Genomic DNA, 23505 nt, shown 5'->3' with positions numbered 1-23505 from the left:
GAGCTGTTCCGGCCGGGTCCCCGCGGGATAGGGAAGAGCCCGAAGCTGAGGCGGCCGCGCTGAGCGCTCGGCTGGAAACCGGGGCGCGGGGCTAAGAAACGTACACAGGGACTGCGCCATACAGCGTCTGGAGTGTTGCCAGCCCCGGACACTGTACAGTGTGGGGAGCGCGAGACCCTGGAACATGGTTGCCGCGATTCTGACGGGCAGATCGGGACGCAGACCCATAACGCCTTACGCCAGGGAGTGTCCCGGAAATAGGCTCCCATCCGTGACGGGATGGCGGAGGCAGCAGCACTCTCAGGGTTACCCGGAGTGTCGCGGCACACTCTGAGGCGGGCGGAGGAGCTGCGACCGCCTCGCGGCTGCTGCCTTCACGTCACTGTCACCTCTCTGCTATCGTGGGGGGACTAGGCCCGCATTGGGCCTGGCAGGTTATGTAAGCGTTGCCCGCCGCGATGCCCTCTGGGAGCTGTAGTCACATCAACGCACCGCCTGCCACGCTCATCCGTAGTGGGACACGCCCCGCCCTCCGTCGCAGGGGGCGCTGGGTACTGTAGTCCACCGTCCGTGCATGGCTGCCTGTTAACGCCCTGACAGGACTACCGCTCCCGGCGTGCCCCGCGCGCGCAGGCGCGGCGAGCGGCGCTGCTCCCTGGTAAACAGAGCGGCGCGGCGGCGGCAGCGGGCCCGGGGCGCACAAAGGGGTGGCGGGCCCGGCACTCCCGGCGGGGCTGAGGCGGCGCCCATGGCGGAGCCGGCTGGGGCCGCGGCGTCGCCGGACATCGACCCTGACTTTGAGCCGCAGAGCCGCCCGCGCTCCTGCACCTGGCCGTTGCCGCGGCCCGAGGCGGAGACGGGTGGCGCGGCCGGCGCGGCGGAGGAGGGCGCGGGCGGCGCGGCGGCGGGGCCCGGCCGGGCCGAGGGGGCGCGGGCGGGCGGCGCGGCGGCGCGGAAGGGCGGCTCCCGGCGCAATGCCTGGGGCAGCCAGTCCTACGCCGAGCTCATCAGCCAGGCTATTGAGAGCGCCCCCGAGAAGCGGCTCACGCTGGCGCAGATCTACGAGTGGATGGTGCGCTCCGTCCCCTACTTCAAGGACAAGGGTGACAGCAACAGCTCCGCCGGCTGGAAGGTACGTAACGGGGGGACCGGCCTCGTGTGCCGGGGCCGGGCGAGGAGCGGCTGCGGAGGCGCCTCCCCGGTGCCCCGGCCCGCCCCGCCGCCCGCTCTGTGCTCACCTGTTGCTGCTGCTGGGCTGCACTCGGGGCGGGGGTGCCCGCATTGCGGAGCCTGGGCTAAAAGCTCTGCTGAAAGCTTGGCTGAAAGCTCTGGGGTCTCAGGCCCAGCCCAAGCATCGGCTCTGTGCGGCCGGAGCAGCTGCTGGGCTGGTTGTGGCATGACCCTGCGAGGCTGCCCCTTGCGCTCTTTGCGTTTAGAAACTTTTCCAGCAGAGAAGGGACGCATTTAACCGGCTGTGTCCGAGTTTCTGTGCAGGGTAAAGCCTCGGCTGGAGGGTTTTTAATCGCAAGGCCGCAGTTCTCTGTCACGTGGTTGTTAAAGCTCAGTATAAATAACTGTGTCATAGCAGGCGTGCTTGGCTTTCAAGGAGGGCTCTTGAAAAAGCGTCCTGTTTCCAGGAACATGATGGGGGCCTTTGCTGGAGTTTGGAGAAGGGAAAGCAATATTTTGCTCTAAAGGCTCAGCAGTGTCTTCTCTCATTCTGGAAATAGGTGTGTGCAGGGCTCTGTTAAAAGAGCTCCAGACTGTTTCAGTTCTCTGCCTATGGCGACCTTGTGCTCCCTTATCTTTAGTCTAAAGAGGTCCAGCAAAGAGAAAGGGAAATGTGAGAGCTGGCTTGCAAAATAGCCCCTCAGCCTGTCCTGATGTATCGGAGCGGATGCCATGGAGACTGGACTCTGAAGAGTGTGATCTGTTGCTCTCTCACCATAGACTGGAATTACACTCTTGTTTGCAGTATTTATTAGCAGCTCATCCATGCTGCAGTTCTGCAGGAGGTTCAGCCAGCACGGTTTGGGGCTTTGGGCTTCCGTGACTCCAGCCACGTGTTCCAGTTGTCTGACTGAGCAGTAGGTGAGGACCGAGAGTTAATTTCAGACAGTAAATAAATAAATAAACGTCAGTTTCTGGTAGGTTGGCTTTCAGCTGGCTCAGCTCTCTGAAGTGGCACACCACGTGGTGGTGTGAGTGCAAACATTTGCTCGAGAGGGTAGAAACACGGTGAGAGGGATGCAGCTGTCACGGCTTGGGCCGGCACACGTCAATACAAAACCTTTCACCTTTCCATTTATCACTCATTGACAGTTCCTAGAGAGTGTATCTAGTTTAACTAATATGGATTGTCCTCTGTTACTCGTATGTATAGGTTGGATTCTGCACACTGAGTTCTGATTTGGGACAGTGCTTGGGTTTTGGTGTTTTTAGTGGAAGATAGTTTTTGTTTCCTCAGGCTAGGGCTGCTCTCCTGGTTCTGCTGCTCCTGCATACAGTTGGCTTAATATAACAGAACTGGTGCATTTTCTTGTCAGGAATATGTCCGAGTATGTGTTGGGCAGTAGTGCCTGTGATTAAAGCTCATTGTGCTTTCTGAAATGCTCCCCAGGTACTGTGGTGAAGGTAGAATATAGTGGGGATGTCCTGCTGGACTGGATGCTGGAATAAGTACACTTCTGGCTTAATCCACTATGGCTGTTCTTTTGTTATATCCATTCACGTATAATGGGACCATCAGCCATTGGTGTTACTCTCTGTTTTAATAATGTGTCACTTTTGGGGCATGTACAGATAGATTTAAATCCAGAATTTCACTTTGGGAATTTATGCATACACAAGAGTGAGATTTCTGGTCAGATGCTGTCGTAGCTTTTCTGTGATTGACTTTTTAGTGTGGTTTTTCAGCCTGAGAACAGAATAATTCTGGCTTTAGAAGGAGAAGAAAAATAAACTTTTTGCCAAGAAAGATGAGGGCAGGCAGAACAACAACAACTGTGGTGGGAATCAGCCTGTCTTATGATCAGGGCAGTTTAAAGCTCTTGATTTAACCAGCAAACAGAAAATCATGATAAAAATACAATACATTTTCTTTCCTTCTCACTCACAAAATCCTGTTGGCAGAGCTTGGCAGGATGTGTGACCATGGAACTTACTTTTAGTATTTCTTTCTGTTAACTCACAGTTATGTGGGTTTGCAAGAGGTTTGTTTGTTTTACTGACCTTAGTCTGTTTGCATTCAGATCCCTTAAGTGAAGGGAGGTCAGACATTTACAGTTTTACAGATGGGGACTCAGTCAAGTCAGTTCAATTTGAGTTTTGTAGACTTGGAGCAAAATTAATTCGTGCATATTTAAGACAAACTGGATAAACAAAAGGTGTGTCTTCACTTGAGGAATGGACCTGCCTGGGTTTTTTTTTGTTGTTGTTTTATTCTTGTTATTTTTAGAGCTGTGAAGCTCTGTTTGCATGTTTTGGGTGTTTTTAATCTGTAAAGTAAAGGAAAAACTTCTTGAGTTATCTTAGTGGTCTCTCAATTTTGAGATGAATGATTTTACATAAAGGAAATAAATGTGAAGCTGCTGTTAAAGGTAGCTGCAGCATTTTGGTGCCTGTAAAGATGGTGGTACCGCTCTAAAGTTCTGGCATTTCTGTCTCATTTGGACAGAGCCAAACTGATAATACATTTTATTTTTATATAGTGCAATTTAACAGAGAATTTAGATTAAGTAATTAAAAACAATATGTCTTTAAAAACTCTTAATCTACTTTAGTTAATATAAACTCCATAAACTCATTGTTGTTTCATAATTAATTTAGCCTGTCCTGCTCCACTACACAATTGGGGGAAGTGCAGCTGTTGCAGCTGCCAGGGTGTGACCTCCATGAATTCCGGAAGAATCTGTGTTTTCGAGGAAGATGGAGTTGGCTGTTCCTGAAGTGCTTCAAGCACCTTGTAAAGGACACATTTGCAGTGTGTGCAGCCTGTCCTTTCCCTGCAGGACTTCTGCTGAAGTTAAGAATTAACCAGCCTGCAAAGCACAAGTGTCCTTGTAGGGGGTGTTTGGGGCTTCTTCATAATCCTTCCCTGGATGCTCTGCAGGATACTCTGGGTATCCATGGGTAAGAGGGTCATTCCTTTTGGTTTTGAGATTACTTGCAAGGGGAAGGTGTTGAGGGTTTGGGGTAAAGTGCAAAAACCCTGCAGAGAAGCAGTTTGTACTGGTTGTTACATCCATGTGTACAAGCAAATTTGGCACAGTGAGGAACAAGAAGGACTCATCTTTCTTAGTGAAACAAATTGTGTATTGTCCCCAGGCTCTTGTCTTTTCCTTTGTAGGAACAGAATAAACTTTAAAGCCATCCTCTTCACCCTCCAAAACTATGTCACTGAAACAAAAATCAGATGTCACCTATGTATCTATGTATGCAACACAAAGAACAAATTATTCTGCACTGTTACACTAATTATGGGGAGCTGATGTCACACCTCTGCATCCTGGTGCTCCCTATTTATTTCAAATGTGTGCATGGATATACACAACATATGTACCCTCATACACATATATGTGTATAGTATGTGTGTGTTTATATATATGTGCAACAGCTCAAGGAGCTGTATTACGAATTAAAAATTACCAAGTGTTCTGTTTATCTAAAACAGAAGTCTCGCTCTTAATCTTTGTTAAAGTGGGCAGCATTTCCTGAAAAGCCTTCCATTCCAGCCTTGTGGTTGATCCTACATGTTGATATTACATGTTGACCAGCTGGATCAGGAGACCTGGCTGAGGGCTCAGTCACATTCAGTCACTCCACTGGCTTTCAGTGCTGGCCCTGACAGTCCCAGCCCGTCCCAGAGCTGTGGCTGTCTGATCTCCTGGCAGGGCATGTGCAGAGCTCCCTCAGGTTGGAGCAGCTGCTCATCCTGTGGCCCTCTGAAGCTCCCCCATGAAAGAGAATAGACCAGCAGACAAAAGGAAGCCTGTACATCTTCTGGACTATTTTTGCTGTGCTGCAGCTGGTAGATTCTACCAGGCTATCTTTATGCCTTGCAAATAAATTCCAGTTCAGTAGACACAAAATCATGTGAACACTAGTTTTGGCAAAGTTGAGAAGTTTATCGGTGTGCTGACTATCAGTCAGACAACTTTTTTGTTCTTTTCTGAACTCAGATCTGCAAATAAGCAATGATAAGTTCCTAAAATAGGCACTTTTGCTGTTTCTTTATAGCTGCTGGTGTGTCCCTGTATCCTTTAAGATTATTTCATTTTGCTCAGATTTGTCAAAACCTTAGGTTCTTAACTTGAACCACTAAGGGGCCAAATCATAATCAGGAGAATCTACTTTAATTTCACTAAGAAACCCTTTACCTGGACAGGAACATCTGGTGGCAGTGCTGGGTTTACTTTGACTTTTGGTAATGGTAATTGCACAATAATAGGATTACAGAATGGGTTGGGTTGGAGGAGACCTTGAAGATCATCTCATTCTATGGGATGCCTTCTAACAGACCACGTTTGCTTCAAGCCACATCCAGCCTGGCCCTGGACACTTCAGGGATGGGGCAGCCTGTGCCAGGGCCTCACCACCCTCACTGGGAAGAATTGCTTAATATCCAGTCTAAACCTGCTCTCAAGTTTGAAGCCATTCACCCTTGTCCTATCACTCCTTGTAAACAGTTCTTCTCCTGATTCCTTGTAGCCCCCCTTTATTTACTGAAAGGCTGCAGCAGTTTCAGAAGACATTCAGAATATTTCCCTGTGTTTCCTCACTGTGCCAAAACTAAATGGATGCCATAAACCAAAAGGATACATAAAACTTCAACTCAGCATCGTGGCTCTGAGCAAGGTGTAATCCTGCCCAACCTTCATCCTGGTGCAGGTTTATGCATAGGTGAGGCACAAGGTGGAGTCTGGGGGTGTCTGTGCTGCCCAGAGCCACTGACCTCAGTCTGAGAAGAAAGGCTTTCTGTGACTGTGCTGAGAAAGCCTGTAGTGTTTATTCCTGAGTGCCTGAAAGGACACAATTCCCATTAAATCTTCTGACACTAAAAATGAAGAAATATTCTAAACTGAATTGGAATATTGATGTCATTGCTGTCATCACTGATACATCATTTAAGTCCACTTGCTCTTGAATGGTTTTGTAGGTGCTGCTCTCTGTTAGTTTTGGTTTCTTGGAAGTTGCTGCCTTGCAAAGGAGAGGGAGGGTCTGGCTGTTTGAATCCTGTGTAGCTGAGGGTGGCTGGAAGCTGCTGGACTTTTGCCATTACCTCATGGGCTGTTGGTGATGTGCTTAGTGCTGGCTGCAGGGCGATGTTCCCTGACCCAGCTGCTGGCAACCCAACTGGCTTTCCTTAAAGCAGGGAGAAATAAAAAACAACCTAAATGAGGCTTGTTCAGATGCCATACTGAGGAGTCCATGATGGAAGCCTAGTGAATACAAGTGGACGTTGTCCATTATCTTTCTCTTAACAGGGTATTTTACCTTTTAATCCTAGTAGTCCTTAAATGGTCTGGTGTGGGTGAGGTGAGAGGAAGGCAGCTGGGCATGGCAAGGTGTTGTGGGTGGGAGAATGGCTGAGTGCTGGGTGTGGAAAATGAGGCTGGTGGCAGTGCACAGAAGTAGGACAGTAGGGCACATGTGGGGTCACCAGGTGTCCTGTATTCCAGGTGGAAGAAAACTGATGAGTACTCAGCTGTGAAGAGGGCCAGCCATCACAGTGTAGCAACATACACTTAACCCTGCTTAAAGTGACACTAATAGGCCCTTCTTGTTGTAATGCACTAAAGAAGCATGAAATATGAGATTTTTTTTTTTTTAATTTGAGGCCTTGTTGACCGTGGTTGTTCCCCTCAAGAGTTGGGAAAAGTTCATTTTTTTGGTGAAAATTCATCTACTTCATACAATGCCAGTTAAATTACTTGAAGATTTTGCTGCTACTCTTCCCTGCTCCTTGCCAGTTTTTTCTGGAAAGCTGCTGTGCTGAATGATTATTCCTTGCAGCACAGCTCAGTTTTCCAGGCAGTTCTCAGAGGAGGCTGTTCCTGGGCTGCTGGTATTACTTGTTCCAACAAGTTTCTTCTGCTCTATCTAATCCTAAACAGCTTTTGTTGTGTATGCCTGCCTGTCTTGTAAATCGCCTCAATCTTTGCTTTTTAGAGAGCTGTGATCTTCTTCTTCTGGCCTCCCACTGAAAGATTACAGAAAGGAAAATGTTCTTCCTAAGATAGAGATCCCTGTCTGCTGAGCTTGACGTCTGTGCTCGTGTGTGCCTTCTGGAAGGGGATTGCTGGGGAAGTGTTTCAGCTCCCTGGCTCTGGAGCACTTGTTTACTTGCTGGTGCAAATCTCTACAAGGAACTTTTTCCTGAAGCCTTTGGAGCCAAGTGGCTGAGACAGGCACTGGCAAATACAGCAGGCAGAGTGTTCTCCCCTTGCAGCCTCCCAAGAATGCCATGGCAAATGATAATTCAGCACAATTATAGGCCTGGCACTGGAACGTGGCCCTGCACTGGGATGAGACCAAGTTCTTTGTATGCCTCCAAGGCAGTGAGAGTGTATTACAGGCAGCTGCAGTGATTGCATGTATTTTCCTTCTTTTTTTTTTCCCCTTCTGTCACTCATCCTTTAGAGAGACTTTTTGTTAAGAAATCTGATCCTCTGTGGTTTGTAGTTTAAACTACATGATGTTTCCTGGGAGAATGGCCAGGAAAGGAAGGAAGCCACTGTGTCTCCTGGAAGGGTAGCTGCTCTGTCTTGTCTTTCTGAGCTTAGCTTGTGCTTGGCCCTGAGTGCTCTGCTAGCCCAGGTTGTGCACCACTGCTGCAGCAGGGATCAGCTCTGCTGGGGAGAGCACAAGAGCCTCCTTCTGCTCCTGTAAACTTCAGTTTTATGGTAGGGAACCTCAACTGTACCTACAAAGCTGTACAGTCCCCTGGAAAGGTTGCAATCTTCTGTAATCACTTCAGCTGAGCATTTTCCATGGTATCTGTGGCAGTTGCCCATGAGGCTGACTGGGCAGGGCAGTGGCTTGGTTGTGCTGCCAGCTCCTGTGGTAATTCCCTGATGTGAGACCAAAGCAGTGTTTGGTGCTGGGCAGGATCCCAATGCAGCAGCACTGATGTTGCTGCAGGGGCAAGCCTGTTTTGATGGTGACAAGTGTTGCTGTCCTTTAACTGTGGCCAGGAGATTTTATCAAAGAAGAAGGCTTAATGTTCTGGTAACTAAGATTTAGGGAGTAGTTTGCATAAGCTCCTAGCCACACTTCTGTGGCTAGTCCATATATCCTAGTTTGAAGACACAGTGGTTATGACCCAGGCAATGGTCCACCCTTCAATGCACAAGTTTGTCTCTAGCCAAACTTGATTTTTTTGCATACTATCTGGCCTTGATTTCAGACTGGTTTTGTCTGAATGTGGTTTGCAGGAATCATCTTTGATCTATGATGGATTTAGAGACACAGACTGGCATTTTTTTAATGGCAATGCTTATTGTGCAGTCATAAGTACCACTGGAAGATACCTAAATAAATAACAATATCCTGCCCTAAGTAGGGGCTGAAGATGTTCCTAAGGATTTGAAGGATTCCTGCCTGCACCTCTTCCTTCAGGTCATGCTTCTCTATGATCAAAGAGTTGCAGAGTCAAGACCTGGTGTGTTTTGCAGATGCTTAAACCAACTGGGAGCCTCCCACGCTGCTGAAATTGAGCATCTAAAAAGTTAATGTCATCTGTGTGTTTCTGGTGTGGGTTGCTTAACGTCGAGAAAGGAAATATGTCAGGGTTGCCCGGGTGACTGAACTCTGTCATTTCCTCTTCTGTCAGGTCTGACTTGCAGGTCTGTGATTATTTTAGCATCATTGATCTGTCCCTGGCTCTCTCAGTGAGATTGGAGGGTGCCCTCCATGTGTTGGGAGTATTGAATCACTAGCAGGTGCATTTGGGCTGCTGGGTGTGTGGGCTCAGGTGGAGTTTGGGACACTCTGGGCTCCAACCAGCAGCCTTGCAGCCAAGCTGGGTCCTGCAGGTGAGTTGGGGCTCTGTGCTGCAGTGCTGAGCTGCCTCCCACAGTGTGCAGGAGAGCTGCCAAGTGATAACTTAGGCGCTGCACTTTAGATAGCAGCTAACCCTGTTGAAAGAAATGTTCTGGTTTTTTCCCTCTGCCTCCAACTACACGTTCTGTTCTCTTCGGTTTTCGGTGCTTGACCCCCACGGTGAGGTAGTTCAAAGAACAGAGATAAAAGAGGCAGGAAAAGTGGTTTCCAAGGAAGGATAAGGCCGCTTTTCAGTTTGGTTTGCTCTCTGAACTGCTTATAGCGTCACAGATGCTTGTGTTACGGAAGGATGAGAGCTTGAAGATGAGGAAGGAAGGAGTGCTACAGCAATTATCTGTTTCTACAGCTTTGCCATTATGTCAGTTCAGCAGTAACATGTAAAATCACTTTGGGACTGTTTTATAAAAGGTACCAGGCTTCATTGTGCTCATGTGAATTCTATTCTTATTCCAAGATGTCTCATTTCAAGCTGCTTTTCAGCCAAAAATTAGCTGCACAAATTGTCTCTTATGATACTCAAGATGCCATCATGAGTTCCCAGGCTACTTTCAGGAGAATAAATGAAGAATTAGTGACAATTTAGTGGTTCTTATTGCTGCAGCAGTGTGCATTCAAAGTTTTGCACATTTACCTGGGAAAAGGGATGGGATTCTTTGGAAATGAAAGCAGCAGCCTTGCAGGAAACAGTGCACAGTCTGAATTACTTGTTTCAACACTTGAAGGAAAGGAAAGCTTTGTTTAGAGAAGATGCCAGGCAGGACTGTTGTACAGCTATTACTGTGAACAGCTCAAGTAATAAAACTGTGTAAGGGCATTGACTGACACATGTTCCATCAGGCTCTGGCTCTGCAGTCACTCTCCAATTAAAAACATGTGTATTCTTTGATACCAGTTGCAGCAAGCAGCCAGTGTTCTCCAAATCCTCAACAGCCAAAGGTTAAAATGAAAGCTAAGCCAGGATGATTCTCAGATCTCCTTCAATCTCCATAAAATCTTTCCACTTTGCCTGTATTGTTAATATATCTGCGTCTCCTTTTTTCTAGGACAGTACTTTTAGTGAGGTGGCCAAAATTAGCATGGGGAGGACTTTTCCGAGAGGAAAAGGGTGGGGACAGGGAAAGCAGCAGACAGGAAAGAACTGTGTTGAGAGTTGGTGGAAAAAGATGATAAAAGCACAGTTAATTTGGTCAGAATTAAAGAGAGTATGCATGAAAACTGAAGGTTGTTATATAACTTAGTTAATATGAAAAAGATGTTGTGCTTGGACCCCTGTTGTGTTTCCAATGCTGCACCTTTTAATCATTTGTAATTTGGCCATCTGAAGAAATTAAGTGCAGATATCAAATAAATTCATAGGCCTCAAGGGGAGTTTATGGAGGATCTGTTCAAACAATGAAATTGTTGCTTCCTGATTCTACAATTCTGGGGAGTTTATCAGCTGCAGGATGAAAATTGAGTTTGATGATGGTGTACAGACATGTTAGCTTGCAGTTTCCAGCAAAGCTAAAGCAAAAGGAGGGAGCTGGGAGAGGCAGGGAATGTGTGTCTTACCCAGCAGAAAGATGGAAGAGGCTAAAACTGGCATGTACTGTGTGGGAGTGCAGTATCCACTGAACATCTTACCCTGTCAGGAACATGCACCAAGGAAAGCACACAGCCTCCTTGCAGAGGGAGCCTGCCAGTCTCCAGGATTCTAGGACTCTTGTTCCTTGAAGTTTCTCTCCCATTTCTCCAGTTTTGGGGTGTTGTTAATGGATTCACTGAATAGAAGTGTTTTGTCATTTCTCTTCACCCAGTCTGTTTTATTTACTGTTATGCTCTGCTTGACTCTGACTGAAAACTGGCCATATAAACATTAAAAAAATTAGCCAGGCTTATGCTGGGTAAAGGGGTTGACAAAAGGGTGGGAACAGCAATAGTTTTAATTCAGGTAGACTCACGTTGAAATTGCAGGTTGTATTTTAGAACTTGTTTTCTTGCTCTGTGACATGCCTGATTTTTTGCAGATTCTGTATGGTCTTTAAAGTTCCTTTGTGTTAGTATTTTGCTAGCTGAAAGCTGCTAGTTGTCATGGTAGCTTCACCCTTGATATTGCAGTGAAACATGGCACTGCTTGCTAGTGCTGCAAAGCATGTTCAGACAGAAATAGGTTTTTATGGATAGCTTTTTGTTATAACTTTCTTCTCTGCATACTGTCTGAATGTGTTTAAGCTTGTGAGGTTTCTAAGTGGGAGGTGTGTCAATTGTCAGGTCCTCACATTTTGTGGATTTTATTTCTTTTTTTTTTTTCAGAACTCTATTCGACATAACCTGTCCCTGCACAGCAAGTTTATTAAAGTCCATAATGAAGCCACAGGGAAGAGCTCTTGGTGGATGCTCAATCCTGAGGGTGGCAAAAGTGGAAAAGCACCAAGGAGAAGAGCTGCCTCCATGGACAACAGCAGCAAACTTGCAAAAGTCAGAGGTAAAGCATCCAGGAAGAAGCCTCCTCTCCAGTCTGCTCCAGAATCCTCTGCTGACAGTCCTGGCTCTCAGTTTCCTAAGTGGCCTGGGAGCCCGTCCTCGAGAAGCACCGAGGACTCTGATGTGTGGAACACCTTCCGGCCTCGAACCAGTTCCAATGCAAGCACCATCAGTGCCAGGCTTTCTCCCATCCTGACAGAGCAGGATGACCTCCACGATGAAGAGCTGCTTCCTTCTCTCGTGTACTCCAGTGCATCCAGCAATGTTCCACCAACTGTGACCGAGGAGCTCGAGCTCATCGATGGCTTAAATTTGATGTCTCCCAGCTCATCTGTGCTGTCCACCCAGCAATCTGCCTCCAGTGGTCAGATCCAGAGAGATTCCAGCTTTTCCTTGCAGAGCCCAAATGCAGCTGGTCAGACTTTTGGCAACTCCCTGTTTAACCCCGTTGATATTTCACTGCAAAGTTCTGTCAGCCATTTCTCTGCCCCTCAGACCTTGGAAGCTCTTCTGACACCCAGCTCTCCGCCTCCAAGGGATGTTATGATGACTCAGGTGGATCCAGTTCTCCCACAGACTGGTAACAGGATGAGCAGCCGAACTCTTCTGCTTCTGGGTGGACAAGCTGCCCAGAGTAAGATGAGCTCAGGCAATCCACGAGGAAAGCCTGCAGAGCAGCAGGCAGAACCAGTCGGTGCCAGTGTTTTGCCATCAACGCTTCCCATAGTGACATCTCCTCAAAACACTGCCAGCATCACCAATTTGAAGGCTCCAGTTTCTGCAACAGCTGCCCAGTCAGTCCAGCTGGGCAGTCCAGGGCTCCTTTCATCTGCCAGCCCTGCTCCCTTGGGATTGAACCAGGACAGGCTCCCCACTGACCTGGACATTGACATGTACATGGAGAACCTTGAATGTGATATGGATTACATAATCAACAGTGAACTCATGGATGGAGGACTGGACTTTAATTTTGAACCTATTCTGCCTACTCCCAGCTATCCCAGCACCTCACAGGCCTCCAACCATACCTGGGTACCAAGTTAACTTCAGGAGCACAAAAAGGTAGGTGTAGTTGTGTAAAATGCTACCAGCAACCCTGTCTGGGACGGTTCCTTTGCCCAGCTCTGCAGCAGTTAAAGGAACCTCTTTGAAAGCATAGTAAAAAGGGAACATGAGCTTTTTGGAAGGCTCATGTTCCCTTTTAGGAGGAGAAAAAGCTGTTTAAAGGTAGGTGGATTTAGCTTACTTACCAGGTAGTCAGCTCCTTTATGAAATAAAACAGCAACCTGAATGAAACTCCTGTTGTCTCCTGTCACCCAAGATGACTCCATCACAGGACATCAGGCAGTGCCTACAGCTCTACAGTTGACATGAGAGCATGTGCTGATTCCATAAATAAAGACATCCACCAGTACATACAGAATGGTTAAACTGAGCCAAGCACACACTGTGTTTTCTACCCAGGTTATTATTATCCCTGCAGAATTCTCTAGGATGTGTAGTACAAAGCATGCCCATGTCAGGGCTGTCTGTTTTGGTCTGTGTGTAGCAGGTCACAGTCACTCTTATCACACCTCCTGCCCTGCCCTTACCTGGGGTAGTGTCTGGAAAGTCAGGTAAGTTGGCTCACCAGCATTAACTACTCAATTGCTTTCCATTATTAGAATAGGAAACAGGAGTCTGCAGTGTGCATGGAGGTGGAAGGAAGAAGGATGTGTTAGTGCTGTCCCATGTACTGCAAAGCTGCCTCTTCAGCAATTTGTCATATTTGCACAAATTTTGTCAGTTTTGCAAATAGTGTATATGACAGCAAGACTTTAAAATATCTTCTTTTTTGAGGCAATGACACCCTGACTTGAAACACTTAAAGCAGAGGCAGTGGAAGAATTAGGGAACTGGAGCTGAAGGCCTGCTTCACACTGGGAACTCAGTTAGCTGATGGAAAGTGGACAGGGTGGAGCATAGACTGGATATTGGTTGGGAAAGTGGAAGCCTTGCCAAGAATATTTCCTTTTTATGAGGCAGATGTGGTATTTGTTAGTGTTGCAAATTCAGCTGCTAATACTGTCCAGCTGAGCAGGCAGAAGTGAGGGCAAACTGCAGATACTGTGTCATTCTGGGAAACCCTTGAGCTTCAAAATCATGAGAACAGAAATTATCATCTTCTTGGCCTTAATACTCTTTCCTAGGCACCTGAGTCACTTGGAGGTGGTTTGGACCAGGTGACCTCTGTCAGTGCAGCCATTCTCTGCAACTGCCTTGGGTCCAGACAGAGTAAAATGCTGTCCTTGGAGCTGGTGTTACTTAAACTGTGTGAACATATTGATGCATGACTATATATTGAGGTTTTAAATCCCCCTTATTCCAAGTCACATCCCACTGCTTAGGATGTCATTTCTTGGTAGTGTTCTTCTGTTTGTACCTAACAGATCTCTTTATTGTAGGGAGAGGAGGATCAGTCAAGCTTTTATGTATTCTTACGGAACTTTTTATAGTGATGTGTGTAATTGCATTTGCTGAATTACTGAGTGTCTTAATTTAAAGATCTTATCTTCAGGTGAAATACAGAAACTCAGTTTCGATTTCAAATTTTGCTTTCAAAATTGGGTTGACAAACTATGGTATCCTTCTGTGTTAGGACAGTTTGCAAGTTAGTGGCAGAGGCCATGGCTTTTTGAGCAGTGTTTCCATTGGATATTGTTCTGAGCTTTTGTGTTGGTTTTGTTTGTTTGTTAAGGTTTGCTTTTTTGTTTTTATGCCATGCTAGTGCAGGCCATTATATTTGTGGACTTTTCAGGGATGAAATATTTTTCACAGAAGTGTTTTCAAAACATATGCAGGCTGTCCTGGGTCAGGTAGACAAGGCCTCTCTTTAAAGCATACCAGGTATAGATTATTTTTTAAGAGTGTAAAGCAGAGAAGCTGAGGAATTATTTATCCAAGGGTAGGGTCTAGTACTGTTGAAAATGTGGATATAATGATGTGCTTAAGAGGGAGAACAGGAGCTCTTAAAGCATGGTTATGTTCTTGCCCCATTTTATATTCTATGTGAATTGCTTAATCAAAACAGAGGAGCTAGTGATGTTAAAACCCTTGGATTTTCTTTGTTCCACACATGATATTTTCTGGGAAATGTTTTGGGCATGAAGGAGTGAGATCTGGAGCAAGTTCTGAACCCCCATTGTGTTTGGGCAGAAAGCGTAGCTCCCACGTGCTCTGGTCACAGCCCTGCTGCCCCAGGAGGAGAGGCCACACCCTGCCAGTGTGCTTTGCTTCGAGCCTTTTATTCTGTCCTTAGATTTTGTTTGCCTTTTGCAAAGCTTTTCTGTTTTGCCTGTATCCTGGAGTCCATGGAGTGGGATGAGGGGGAGCTTTTTCCCCAAAGGAGAGCAAGTATTGTGCAAAAGGCTGCCCAGACAGAGAGGTGAATCAGGTTTCTAGCAAAGGGAGAGCAGGGCACATGTGGAGAGAAAGAGGAATGTTCCTGGGAAAAAAGGCAGAATGTTTTCTCAACGAGTTCAAAACCAAGTGAGCTGCAGACATCAGTGTCTGTGAGGAGGCCAAGACTGTCAGTTGTCCCTTACTGCAGTGAGTTCCTAGGATCCCTGTTTGGAAGTCACTGTTCAGGGAAAGCTATGTATTGCTCTGGTGTGGCAGGCATTTTTCCTTTCATATCCTTTCTATTATGGTGCTTTTCTCTGTGTTAAATTCACATTGGCAAAAGCTATTCTTAAGTGATCACTAACAAAAAGCTGTTCTGAGTAGTTCCTGTGGGCCTAACTCGTGGCCTTCTGGGTCATTTATGGGTATAATGCTGAGCAAAACGTGTTTGTCAGTTAATCACAGTGATCCCATTCTAACTTGAGCAGCCAGAATGAAAGGGAACTGGGGAAATATTTCTCTTTGTAGACCAGAGGATATCTTTAGGAAAGAGTACTTAGTCTTATCTGCAGCACTTAGGAAGATAGGAGCTAGTTGGTGTTACCCTTGGTGCTCAAAGCTCCCATGATTTTATCCTCTTCTTGCACATTAAATGCCAAAGAGCTTGTCCACAGCTTCACCAGGAGTCTGTTTGAACCCTGCCTGTGTTTCTTTGCATGGACATTAGAGATCAAACATTGAAACTTGGTCTCTACCCAGCACTGATGCAGCACCCACAAACTGAGCTATTAGCCACAGAGGAAGACAGTCAGCAGAGAAATAGAACTGCCTTTTTTGTGAAGTGCTATAGCTTTTGTCTCATTGGTGAGTGTAGAATCCATTTAGTCTTGTGGTGTATGTTAGTTAATTATTTTTACTTACTCAGTTAGACTCCCTGTGGCTTCAGAGTCTGGAGAACTCTTTCTTATCCCTTGCCCAGTTTGGTCCAGATTCATGCTTTTCTTGCTCTGTCAAATTCCCTTTGCTCCAAATATTGGATTTGTGTCTGACAGAACAAAAATAAATAAAACCCTCATAAACTTTCAATTTCCCAAAGCAGCCCATTGCTCTGGCTTGTTTTAATTTACTGTCTTTTCTTGTTCGGGGCTGATTCCCTTTTGTAGTTTTGGGGTTTCTTTTCCTTTTCAGAGGTTTATTTCATGCTCCCTGTTACTGAATGCAGCGGCTGGGATGCCCTACATTTATCTTACTGTTTTGCCTTTCAAAGTGGATCATATACCTACAGTGGTGGTTTTATGTCAGTGTCCTAAGTCAGCTTAGACTTATTCCAAGGCTTGTTTCAATGAGTTGTGACAGCTTTATTGAGGTGAGGCAGAAGACCTGAGAAGAGATCTTCAGACTTTTGGGGGACTGAGATATCTAAAAATGTTTAATTATTTGGAAGTAGAGACAGGATTTCTCTAAGTGGGTGAGCATAAACAGTTTGTGTGTGGTCTTTAAAAGTCTCTTTTACAGTCTTTTCCCTACCAATTGATATTTGTGGTTGTTTAAGGTGAAGAGTAATTTTCCACTTTCCTGCAATGCCTCTAGTGTTAGCCAAGTCCTTCTTTAAACTTCCTTATCTTGCAGAGCCTTGTTGGTGCTGTCAGCTTACAGGAGGAATACTTACTGCTGACCTTTCTGTCTCAGTCATACTCTGAAGCTTGGAGCTGAGCAATTGCATCCTCCACTTGACTCTGTTGATCTCTGTTTCTTGTGGTCTGTTTGTTCTGTAGAGGCAGATTGGTAGTAATTAACTCCTTATCTGTGCATCCAGGATTCTCACTGAAGAGGAGCTCTAACCAGTCACTCTTATTTTTCTTCTTCCTAGTGTCCTTCAGGTTTTGAACATTGGGTTCTGACTTCACTTCCCACCCCAGCAGAGAAGAGAATGGAGCACGTTGGATTCAGTTTCCCTGCACACCATGCCTTGGGCAGAAAGGGCTGCCCATCTGGGAAGAAGGGGCAACCTGCATCTGGCTGCAACAGGAAGAGTTCAAAAATAATAATCCTGTTATGTGCCATGGCTCTTCCTACAAACCTGACCCTGCCTTGGACCACCTGGAGAAACCCATGTCCAAAGAGGAGCCCTGGTAAAAACCTGGGCCAGAAGCCTCTGTGCCAGGCAATAGTGTTTTCCTGTGTGATGAGTTGGGTTTGCTGGAGGAATCTCTCACTGGCTGTTCCTCTCTCTGCTCCAGCAGAAAGTCTCCCAGTGCCTCGGACTGGTGGAGGGCTGGCTCTGCTCTCGCTTGGCTTGCCTCATGGGGCAAAGTAGTTGGACTTTGTGATTAAGCCACCAGATGTGCACTTGGTATCCCACAGAGGAATTGGTGGGAGCTTGTTGGTAGAAGGCCTGTGGGAGAAGGGTGTGCTGTTTCAGGGGGTGCTTTCAGTGTGCCCATCACTGGAGCATCCATCATTGTTCTGCAGGGAAGGGTGGTTCTCGTGGTGTAGAAGGCTTCCAGCTGTCCCCCTGGGTGGAACAGGAGGACACTGAGTTTTTCACTGTGCCAACTGAGCCCCATTGAATCAGAAGCATGTTTTGAGAAGTCCCTATGCTGTTCTCAGCACTTTCCTGATACACCAGGCTGCTGTAAAATAAGCACAGGTGCTAGTAGCTGCTTTCTGGGACATAAAAAACATTGTTTTGGGTTTGTTTTTGATCTGTCTTGCTACAGCAGCAAAATGGAAAGCCTGGGTGTGGCCTTAACAGAGCCCTGGTTGCTTTTCAGAAGGGCATTTTCTATAGATAAAATATTTTTTTACTAATCTGGGAACTTTCTACAGTGAACATGAAGCCAATGTAATGTGTGTCCCTATTATGCATCTCTCTGTCTGAGAAGGCAACAGTGACAGACTCTTTTTCAGAGCTGTATTAGGAACAAACACATCTGATGTTTGATGATGTATATGATTGAGGGGAAGAAATTGGCAGGTCCCCGTGGTTTCAAACCACTGTGGGGAAGAGTTGTACATTATTGTAATCTATATGTAAAAGTAGGTGCAAATTACATAGAAGCTTTTCTAAACCTTTTTGAATATATATTATATATTTTAATTGAAAAACGAGATTATTGGATAAAAAAAAAAAAACAAAACAAATTTGCTGCATCTGTCCCCTTCATACCTGATAACACTACAGTATGGGAGGGGGCAACCTCAGGCATTTTGGGCCAAGAAGCTGAAAATGTTGGAAAAGTGGGAAGGACACAGCAGTGTGACTGAAGAATGGCTGCTCTCCCCAGAAGAGGCAGAGGGAAGGTGCCTGGCAGGGCTTCCAGCCACAGCTGCTCAGGCTGGGCATTCCTGCCAAGCCAAGGGCACAATGGAGGGAATGCTAATCATTAACAGTGCTGTTCTCAGCTAATCCCTGAGTAGCTGCCTGCAGCTGATCCACAGGACACATTCCCTGGTCTGCTGAGGAGATGGTGTGGACTGGATTGTGCCAGATCTGCTGACACTCTGCATGGCCCTTACCGAGGGCATGGTCAGTTGGGTTTGGTAGCTCACTTTGCTTTCTGAGGGGTTTTGTTTTCTTGCTGAAGCTTCTGCTACTGCTGGGGAACTTGAAGCCTGTAGGCTCACCCTCAGGGGTCCACCTGGGATCCTGCTCTGTATTCTTGCAGAACAGAAATTAGGGGTCAAAAGATAAATTCAGAGCATTAATGGCATGTTCCTAACACTGTTTTGGTGTTTGCAGTGGCAGGATCTGTGGGAGACATGATGCTTTCATGGTCTCTAGTAGACTTGATCTGGCAGAAAGATTCTCCAGTCCTTTTTGAAGGTGGCTTCAGTTCAGAAAGTTTGTATTATGCAGTGCAATGAGCCACAAGGTTTCACCAGCTTGTCTGCTCTGTTTTCATTTTAATCTGAGTGGAGATTGGAGATGGAGTGATTGCCTGGTTACCTCCAACAAGGAGTCTTCAAAAGTCTTATCTACAGCATGCTATGCCATCAAAGCCTTGAATAGTTTGATAACCTTTGTTTTGAAGGCTGCCTTCATGGCAGACCTCCCAGTGATGTTTCAAATTTGCCCACAATCTACATGTCTGGCCACACCTCGTTGTAACAAATAAACAAAAAGGCAGTTCCTAAGCTGGGATCCCAGAGTTTGTGCACTTGAGGCATGGATGAACATTCTCACTGGAGTTAGTTCATTACACAAGTGGATAGATGCCCTTTCACAACACTTGATGGCACGTGCCACACGTGAGAATCAGCCACTCCGAGCTCAGTGAGCAGACAGGAGAGATTTATGTTGTTTGGCACAGAATATGCTGCCTTGTTAGCTTGGGTCCTGGAGGAAACTTGATCCATGATGTACAGAGCAGGTTGAATGGCTGCCCAGGATTCACAGCCATGTATCAAAGGACAAGGCACCAGTAAGTGTGGTCGTGTTTAATGTGAGTCTTGGCTCGTTTCCCATGAAAATGGAACCCAAAGCAATAGAAAAGAGAGTATTAATAACCAGTGCTTCAGACCACCTGTGAGCTGTTTCTGGCTGGGTTGGTCTGTGGGAAAGAGGTGCTGTCTTCAGGCTGTTACAGTGTCCCTTAACTGTGACAGCCCTGGGAGCTGGCCTGATCCCTGTGTGCAGAGAGCCTGGCCCTGAGCTCCCAGGTACCACCCCAGGGATTGTGGCATAACCTCAGCTGAGCTGATCTGCTGCAGGAGGTGTAACCCAGGATTCATCATGGTTACTGCTCTGGTGTGAGTTCAGACAAGACTCTTTGAGTAAGGAATACAGCACATACCTATTTTTCTCCCATATTCCCCTGGCCATACTGGTGGAGATAACACTGGAGATAGGGGCACCTGTGGCTGGAGTCCTGCTGTACCAGGGTCCTGGCAGTGACATTTCTGTCTTGCAGCAGTCTGTACAGGTGCTTTGTGTCTCCTCAACACAGCAGGAGCTGTCAGTGGTTGAAGAAGCTTGAGAGTGCCCCAGTGCTGAGAATGGTGTTCAGAAGACTAGTGGAGTGCTCAATAAACCATGAATGTAATGCTGCAGGCTCAAGCAAGCAATTTAACTTCTTTTTTGTATGTTTAGCAGGATAGCTTGTATTGTGGGCACAGAGGGCAGGGATGCAGAGAATTTGGGAGTTCTACAGACACTTCATTTTCATGAACCTTGAGCTGTTTTAGTCTGAGATGCTTCCTCATAGGACACAGGAGACTCTGAAGTTCCTAAACTGCTGCTTGCAGACAGGCTGTACCTGGCAGGGGGTTGCTCAATACTTGTCCAGTTTTTTGTATTCTTGCCCAAAGCATTTGCTGCTTGCTGCTGCTGGAGCCCAGCTCATGTCTTGGTGGCTCTCCATGCTGCATTAGCACCACGGGCCCCATACTTTGGGTTGGTTTTTGCTCTAATGAAGGATTGGGGATTTTGAGAGCAGCTGTGAGTGGGGTGAGAAGGGAAGGGGCCAGTGACATGGGGAGTGGTGCTCCTGGGTAAATGCCTGAGGGGAGTGGGCAGGGGACTCTTGGCACAAAGCATTCCTTTATGCTGTGTTCCTTGTCCTCCCTGAGCTCAGGCAACAAATTTCTCCATCTTCAGAGGATCAAATGCCATCTTACACAACATTGAAACCACCATGCAGCTCAGGGCCACTAAGGATTCAGGTAACCAAACCCATAGAGCTTAGTAGGAGGCAGACTTGTTGCTTTTATTTACACTTGGGTTTAGCAAATTGCTTGAACTTTCTTTATAATTTAAGCATATTTTACTTCCAAGCATGTACTTCCAGCTTCAAGTGAGAGCTTGGAAAATTGGAAGCTTCTGGGAGCCCTTAATTTTCCTTGCTGGTATGTCTAAAATCATGTCATCCCTATCCTGTGCTGCTTTAAAAACAGCAGTCAGATCATCCTGATGAGAGGAATGAAGCATTCCAGAGCCTGAGTGTATTCATAAACAAGAGTCATAATAGAAGCAAGTAGCACTAATCAGCTTTTCCAAAAGAAATGCCTAGAAAGCTTTTATGTAGATAAGAATTTGTTAATTTTCTTACTTAGCTGCTTATTTATAGCCACGTTCAAATGCTTTAGGGCTGGCCTTGCTCCAGGATTGAGTAACCTGTGTCTGGTGCCATGGGTAGGAGTGCCTTGGGAGTGGTGTCCTGGACTGTCACCAAAATGTGAAAGTTTGGATCCATTATTAAAAAAAAAAAAAAACCAAAAAAAACAAACCCAAAGCAAATCAATCAACTTTGGGACGTGAGCTTGAACAGGGAATAGCTTAGGGCTTGCCTCAGTTGCATGTGTAATGAAAAACATGTTCTAATTAATGTGGGGAAAAGCAAGCAAGAGGTGACTTCTGAAGCCTGAAAGATGTGTCTGTGTGAAGGCTTGGAGCATGAGCTAACCCATCACCACACTCACCTGACCTTCAGGAAAGGGATCCCCTCTCTTCACTAGCCTGTGTGTCTTTGCCTGCACCTGATGTGTCTGTAGCTGATGGAGAGCAGTATCTGATGGAACCAAACTCACTCCTGATGCTGTGGTGTACAGCAGGGAGAAGAGGCAGCAGAAGCTGAAGGTGCAAGAGCTGACAGTGTTGCATTTATGGTTCTTTGGCTGAGGCAGTGTTATGGTGTGTGGTAGAAGGGGATGTTCTGGGACACAGAACCAGAGCCCTGGTTGCTTTTCAGAAGGGCAGTGGTGTGGGACTGGTGCTGTGGGGTTCCCCAGGGTGTCCTGAGAGGTTTGGCTCAGTGGAAGATAAGTTACTTGTCCTGAAAGCAGCCACCTTATACAGCACTGGGGTGGTTCTGTGAAATGGTGCTTCCAGCACAGTGGAGTCTTCACCTGGTGCAGTCCCAGGAAAGGTTTCTGCATTGCTAGCACAGATGTCTGCTGCACACAGGGCACCACTACCTGACACACTTTCCACCACATCCCCTGTGCACTCTTCCACCCGTTTCTCACAATAATTTTTTTTAAATAAACCTCTGCTTTTGTTTGCTCTCTGTAGCAGTGTAACTTCTGAACCATTACAGGCTTTGTTACCATCTGTGCTAGCAACACTGTAGAATGTGCTAGACTAGGGGGGAATGTTTGAAAAATAAAAACCTGTAATCCTCTGCTCCGTGTCTCATCCAGTTTGTTCTGTTCTCATGGCAAGGGCCTGCTATTTCTCCTTGCCCTTCTCTTCTTTCCTCTGCCATCCTCACCTGCTGGGGTCCCCCTCAGTGGAACGCCCCTTAGCTGGCCAGAGGCAGAAGGGTTGCAGTGTGACACCCACAGAGTCTCTGCTGTGCCCTGCAGTGTGTGGAGCCCCTTGTTACAACTTGCTGGCAGTGCATGGGGATCCGTGGGGTGCCAAGCCCTAAAACTGACCCTGGGGAGTTGTAAATCCTGCAGGACTAGTCTAGAGTTGTTTCAGTCCCTTCGTTTCTTGCCTTTCTAGACCTCAGTGCTAAAGGTGACTGTTTTGTATAACTGCATTCAGATATCTTTGTGTGTCAGCAGCAGTGGTGGCAGGTAAGGAGATGAGAGAGAAACGAGGGAAGGAGTGTAGACTAGGGATTCCACTGGCCAGGTTAGACACACAGAGGGAAAGTTGGGGATGTTCTAATGCTGCTGAGGGTAAAGACTTATTTGTGAAATTGCACAATATGTGTACAGCCAGAAAACTAATTCAAAGCCTTGGATACCCAGTATATTATTTTTGAAATCTATTCTTCACTACAGTTAATGCAAATAAGTAACTCTAAGGGGCTCTTAAGATGCTGCTTCAAGATTTAACCCAGTTTACAAAGATGGGGAATTAGGACGAGATGCTTAGGGAAACCCTGCCCCTCATCTGTTCCTTGGATACCTAGGGCTTCTTGCAGGCACATAATGATGGGTACTCTTGGAGACACAAAATGCCCAAGATTTTGCAGTTTGGATCAAAGTGAAAGTGTTCAAAACTTGCCTCACAACAGGGGCCATGCATTTGCCCAGTAGCCATTAACACTTCTTTTACCTCTTTGAGCATTTGGCCTGTGCCATTTAAGCATTGCCAAGGAGAATAAAATGGGACCTGAATGCCTTGTCTCAGGGTTGCTTTTGATGAGTGTGACACTGTCTTTAGTAGCCACCAAGAGTCCTGCTGTGTTCTGTGGTTTCAGTGCATTGTGTTTGCACCTTTCTTGCAGTCTTGGACACCCTGTAGCTCTCCCAGCTTGTCCCCATTAGTGTTTTGGCCTGTGGGTAGTTGTCTGCAGAACAGCAGTACATGAAGCCAGTGCAAAAACAGCTTTTCTGCTCAGCTGGGTTTCTGGCCACAGTCCTGCTTTGCCTCCAGCCCCTGCTGGTTGATGAATACCTGTGTGCCACCAGGGATGGGCCCGCGTGTGGAGGCACAGTGGGAAAGGCTCTGCCCTCTGCATGTGTCCTTTGTGGTGGTGTGTGAGCAAGGAGGGCTGGGGCACAGGGAGATGGTGGGTGCACACTGCCTTCTCCTGAGCTGTTATTTCCCCTTCAGAGCTGTGTAAGAGCAGCAGCCAGAGGCCTGACTCTGACTGGGTGGGTTGTAGGAGCTGTGGCAGTGCCATTGCTGCAGTAGCACTTGGT

The 23505-nt window shown here is 46.7% G+C and overlaps 1 protein-coding gene across 1 annotated transcript; it reads left to right on the top strand.

Moving 5' to 3' along the window:
• The first annotated feature begins 618 nt into the window (after positions 1–618).
• Positions 619–21134, top strand: FOXO4 (forkhead box O4). The gene is made up of 3 exons (XM_074551658.1): positions 619–1132; positions 11356–12588; positions 16778–21134. Exons 1-2 carry the CDS (start codon positions 749–751, stop codon positions 12568–12570), a joined length of 1599 nt encoding a protein of 532 aa, XP_074407759.1. The 5' UTR covers positions 619–748; the 3' UTR covers positions 12571–12588; positions 16778–21134.
• Positions 21135–23505: the final 2371 nt, after the last annotated feature.

The sequence above is a fragment of the Zonotrichia albicollis genome, chromosome 14, assembly GCF_047830755.1.
Source record: "Zonotrichia albicollis isolate bZonAlb1 chromosome 14, bZonAlb1.hap1, whole genome shotgun sequence".
In the NCBI taxonomy this organism is placed as follows: domain Eukaryota; kingdom Metazoa; phylum Chordata; class Aves; order Passeriformes; family Passerellidae; genus Zonotrichia; species Zonotrichia albicollis.
This window is presented reverse-complemented; position numbering and strand designations above follow the sequence as displayed.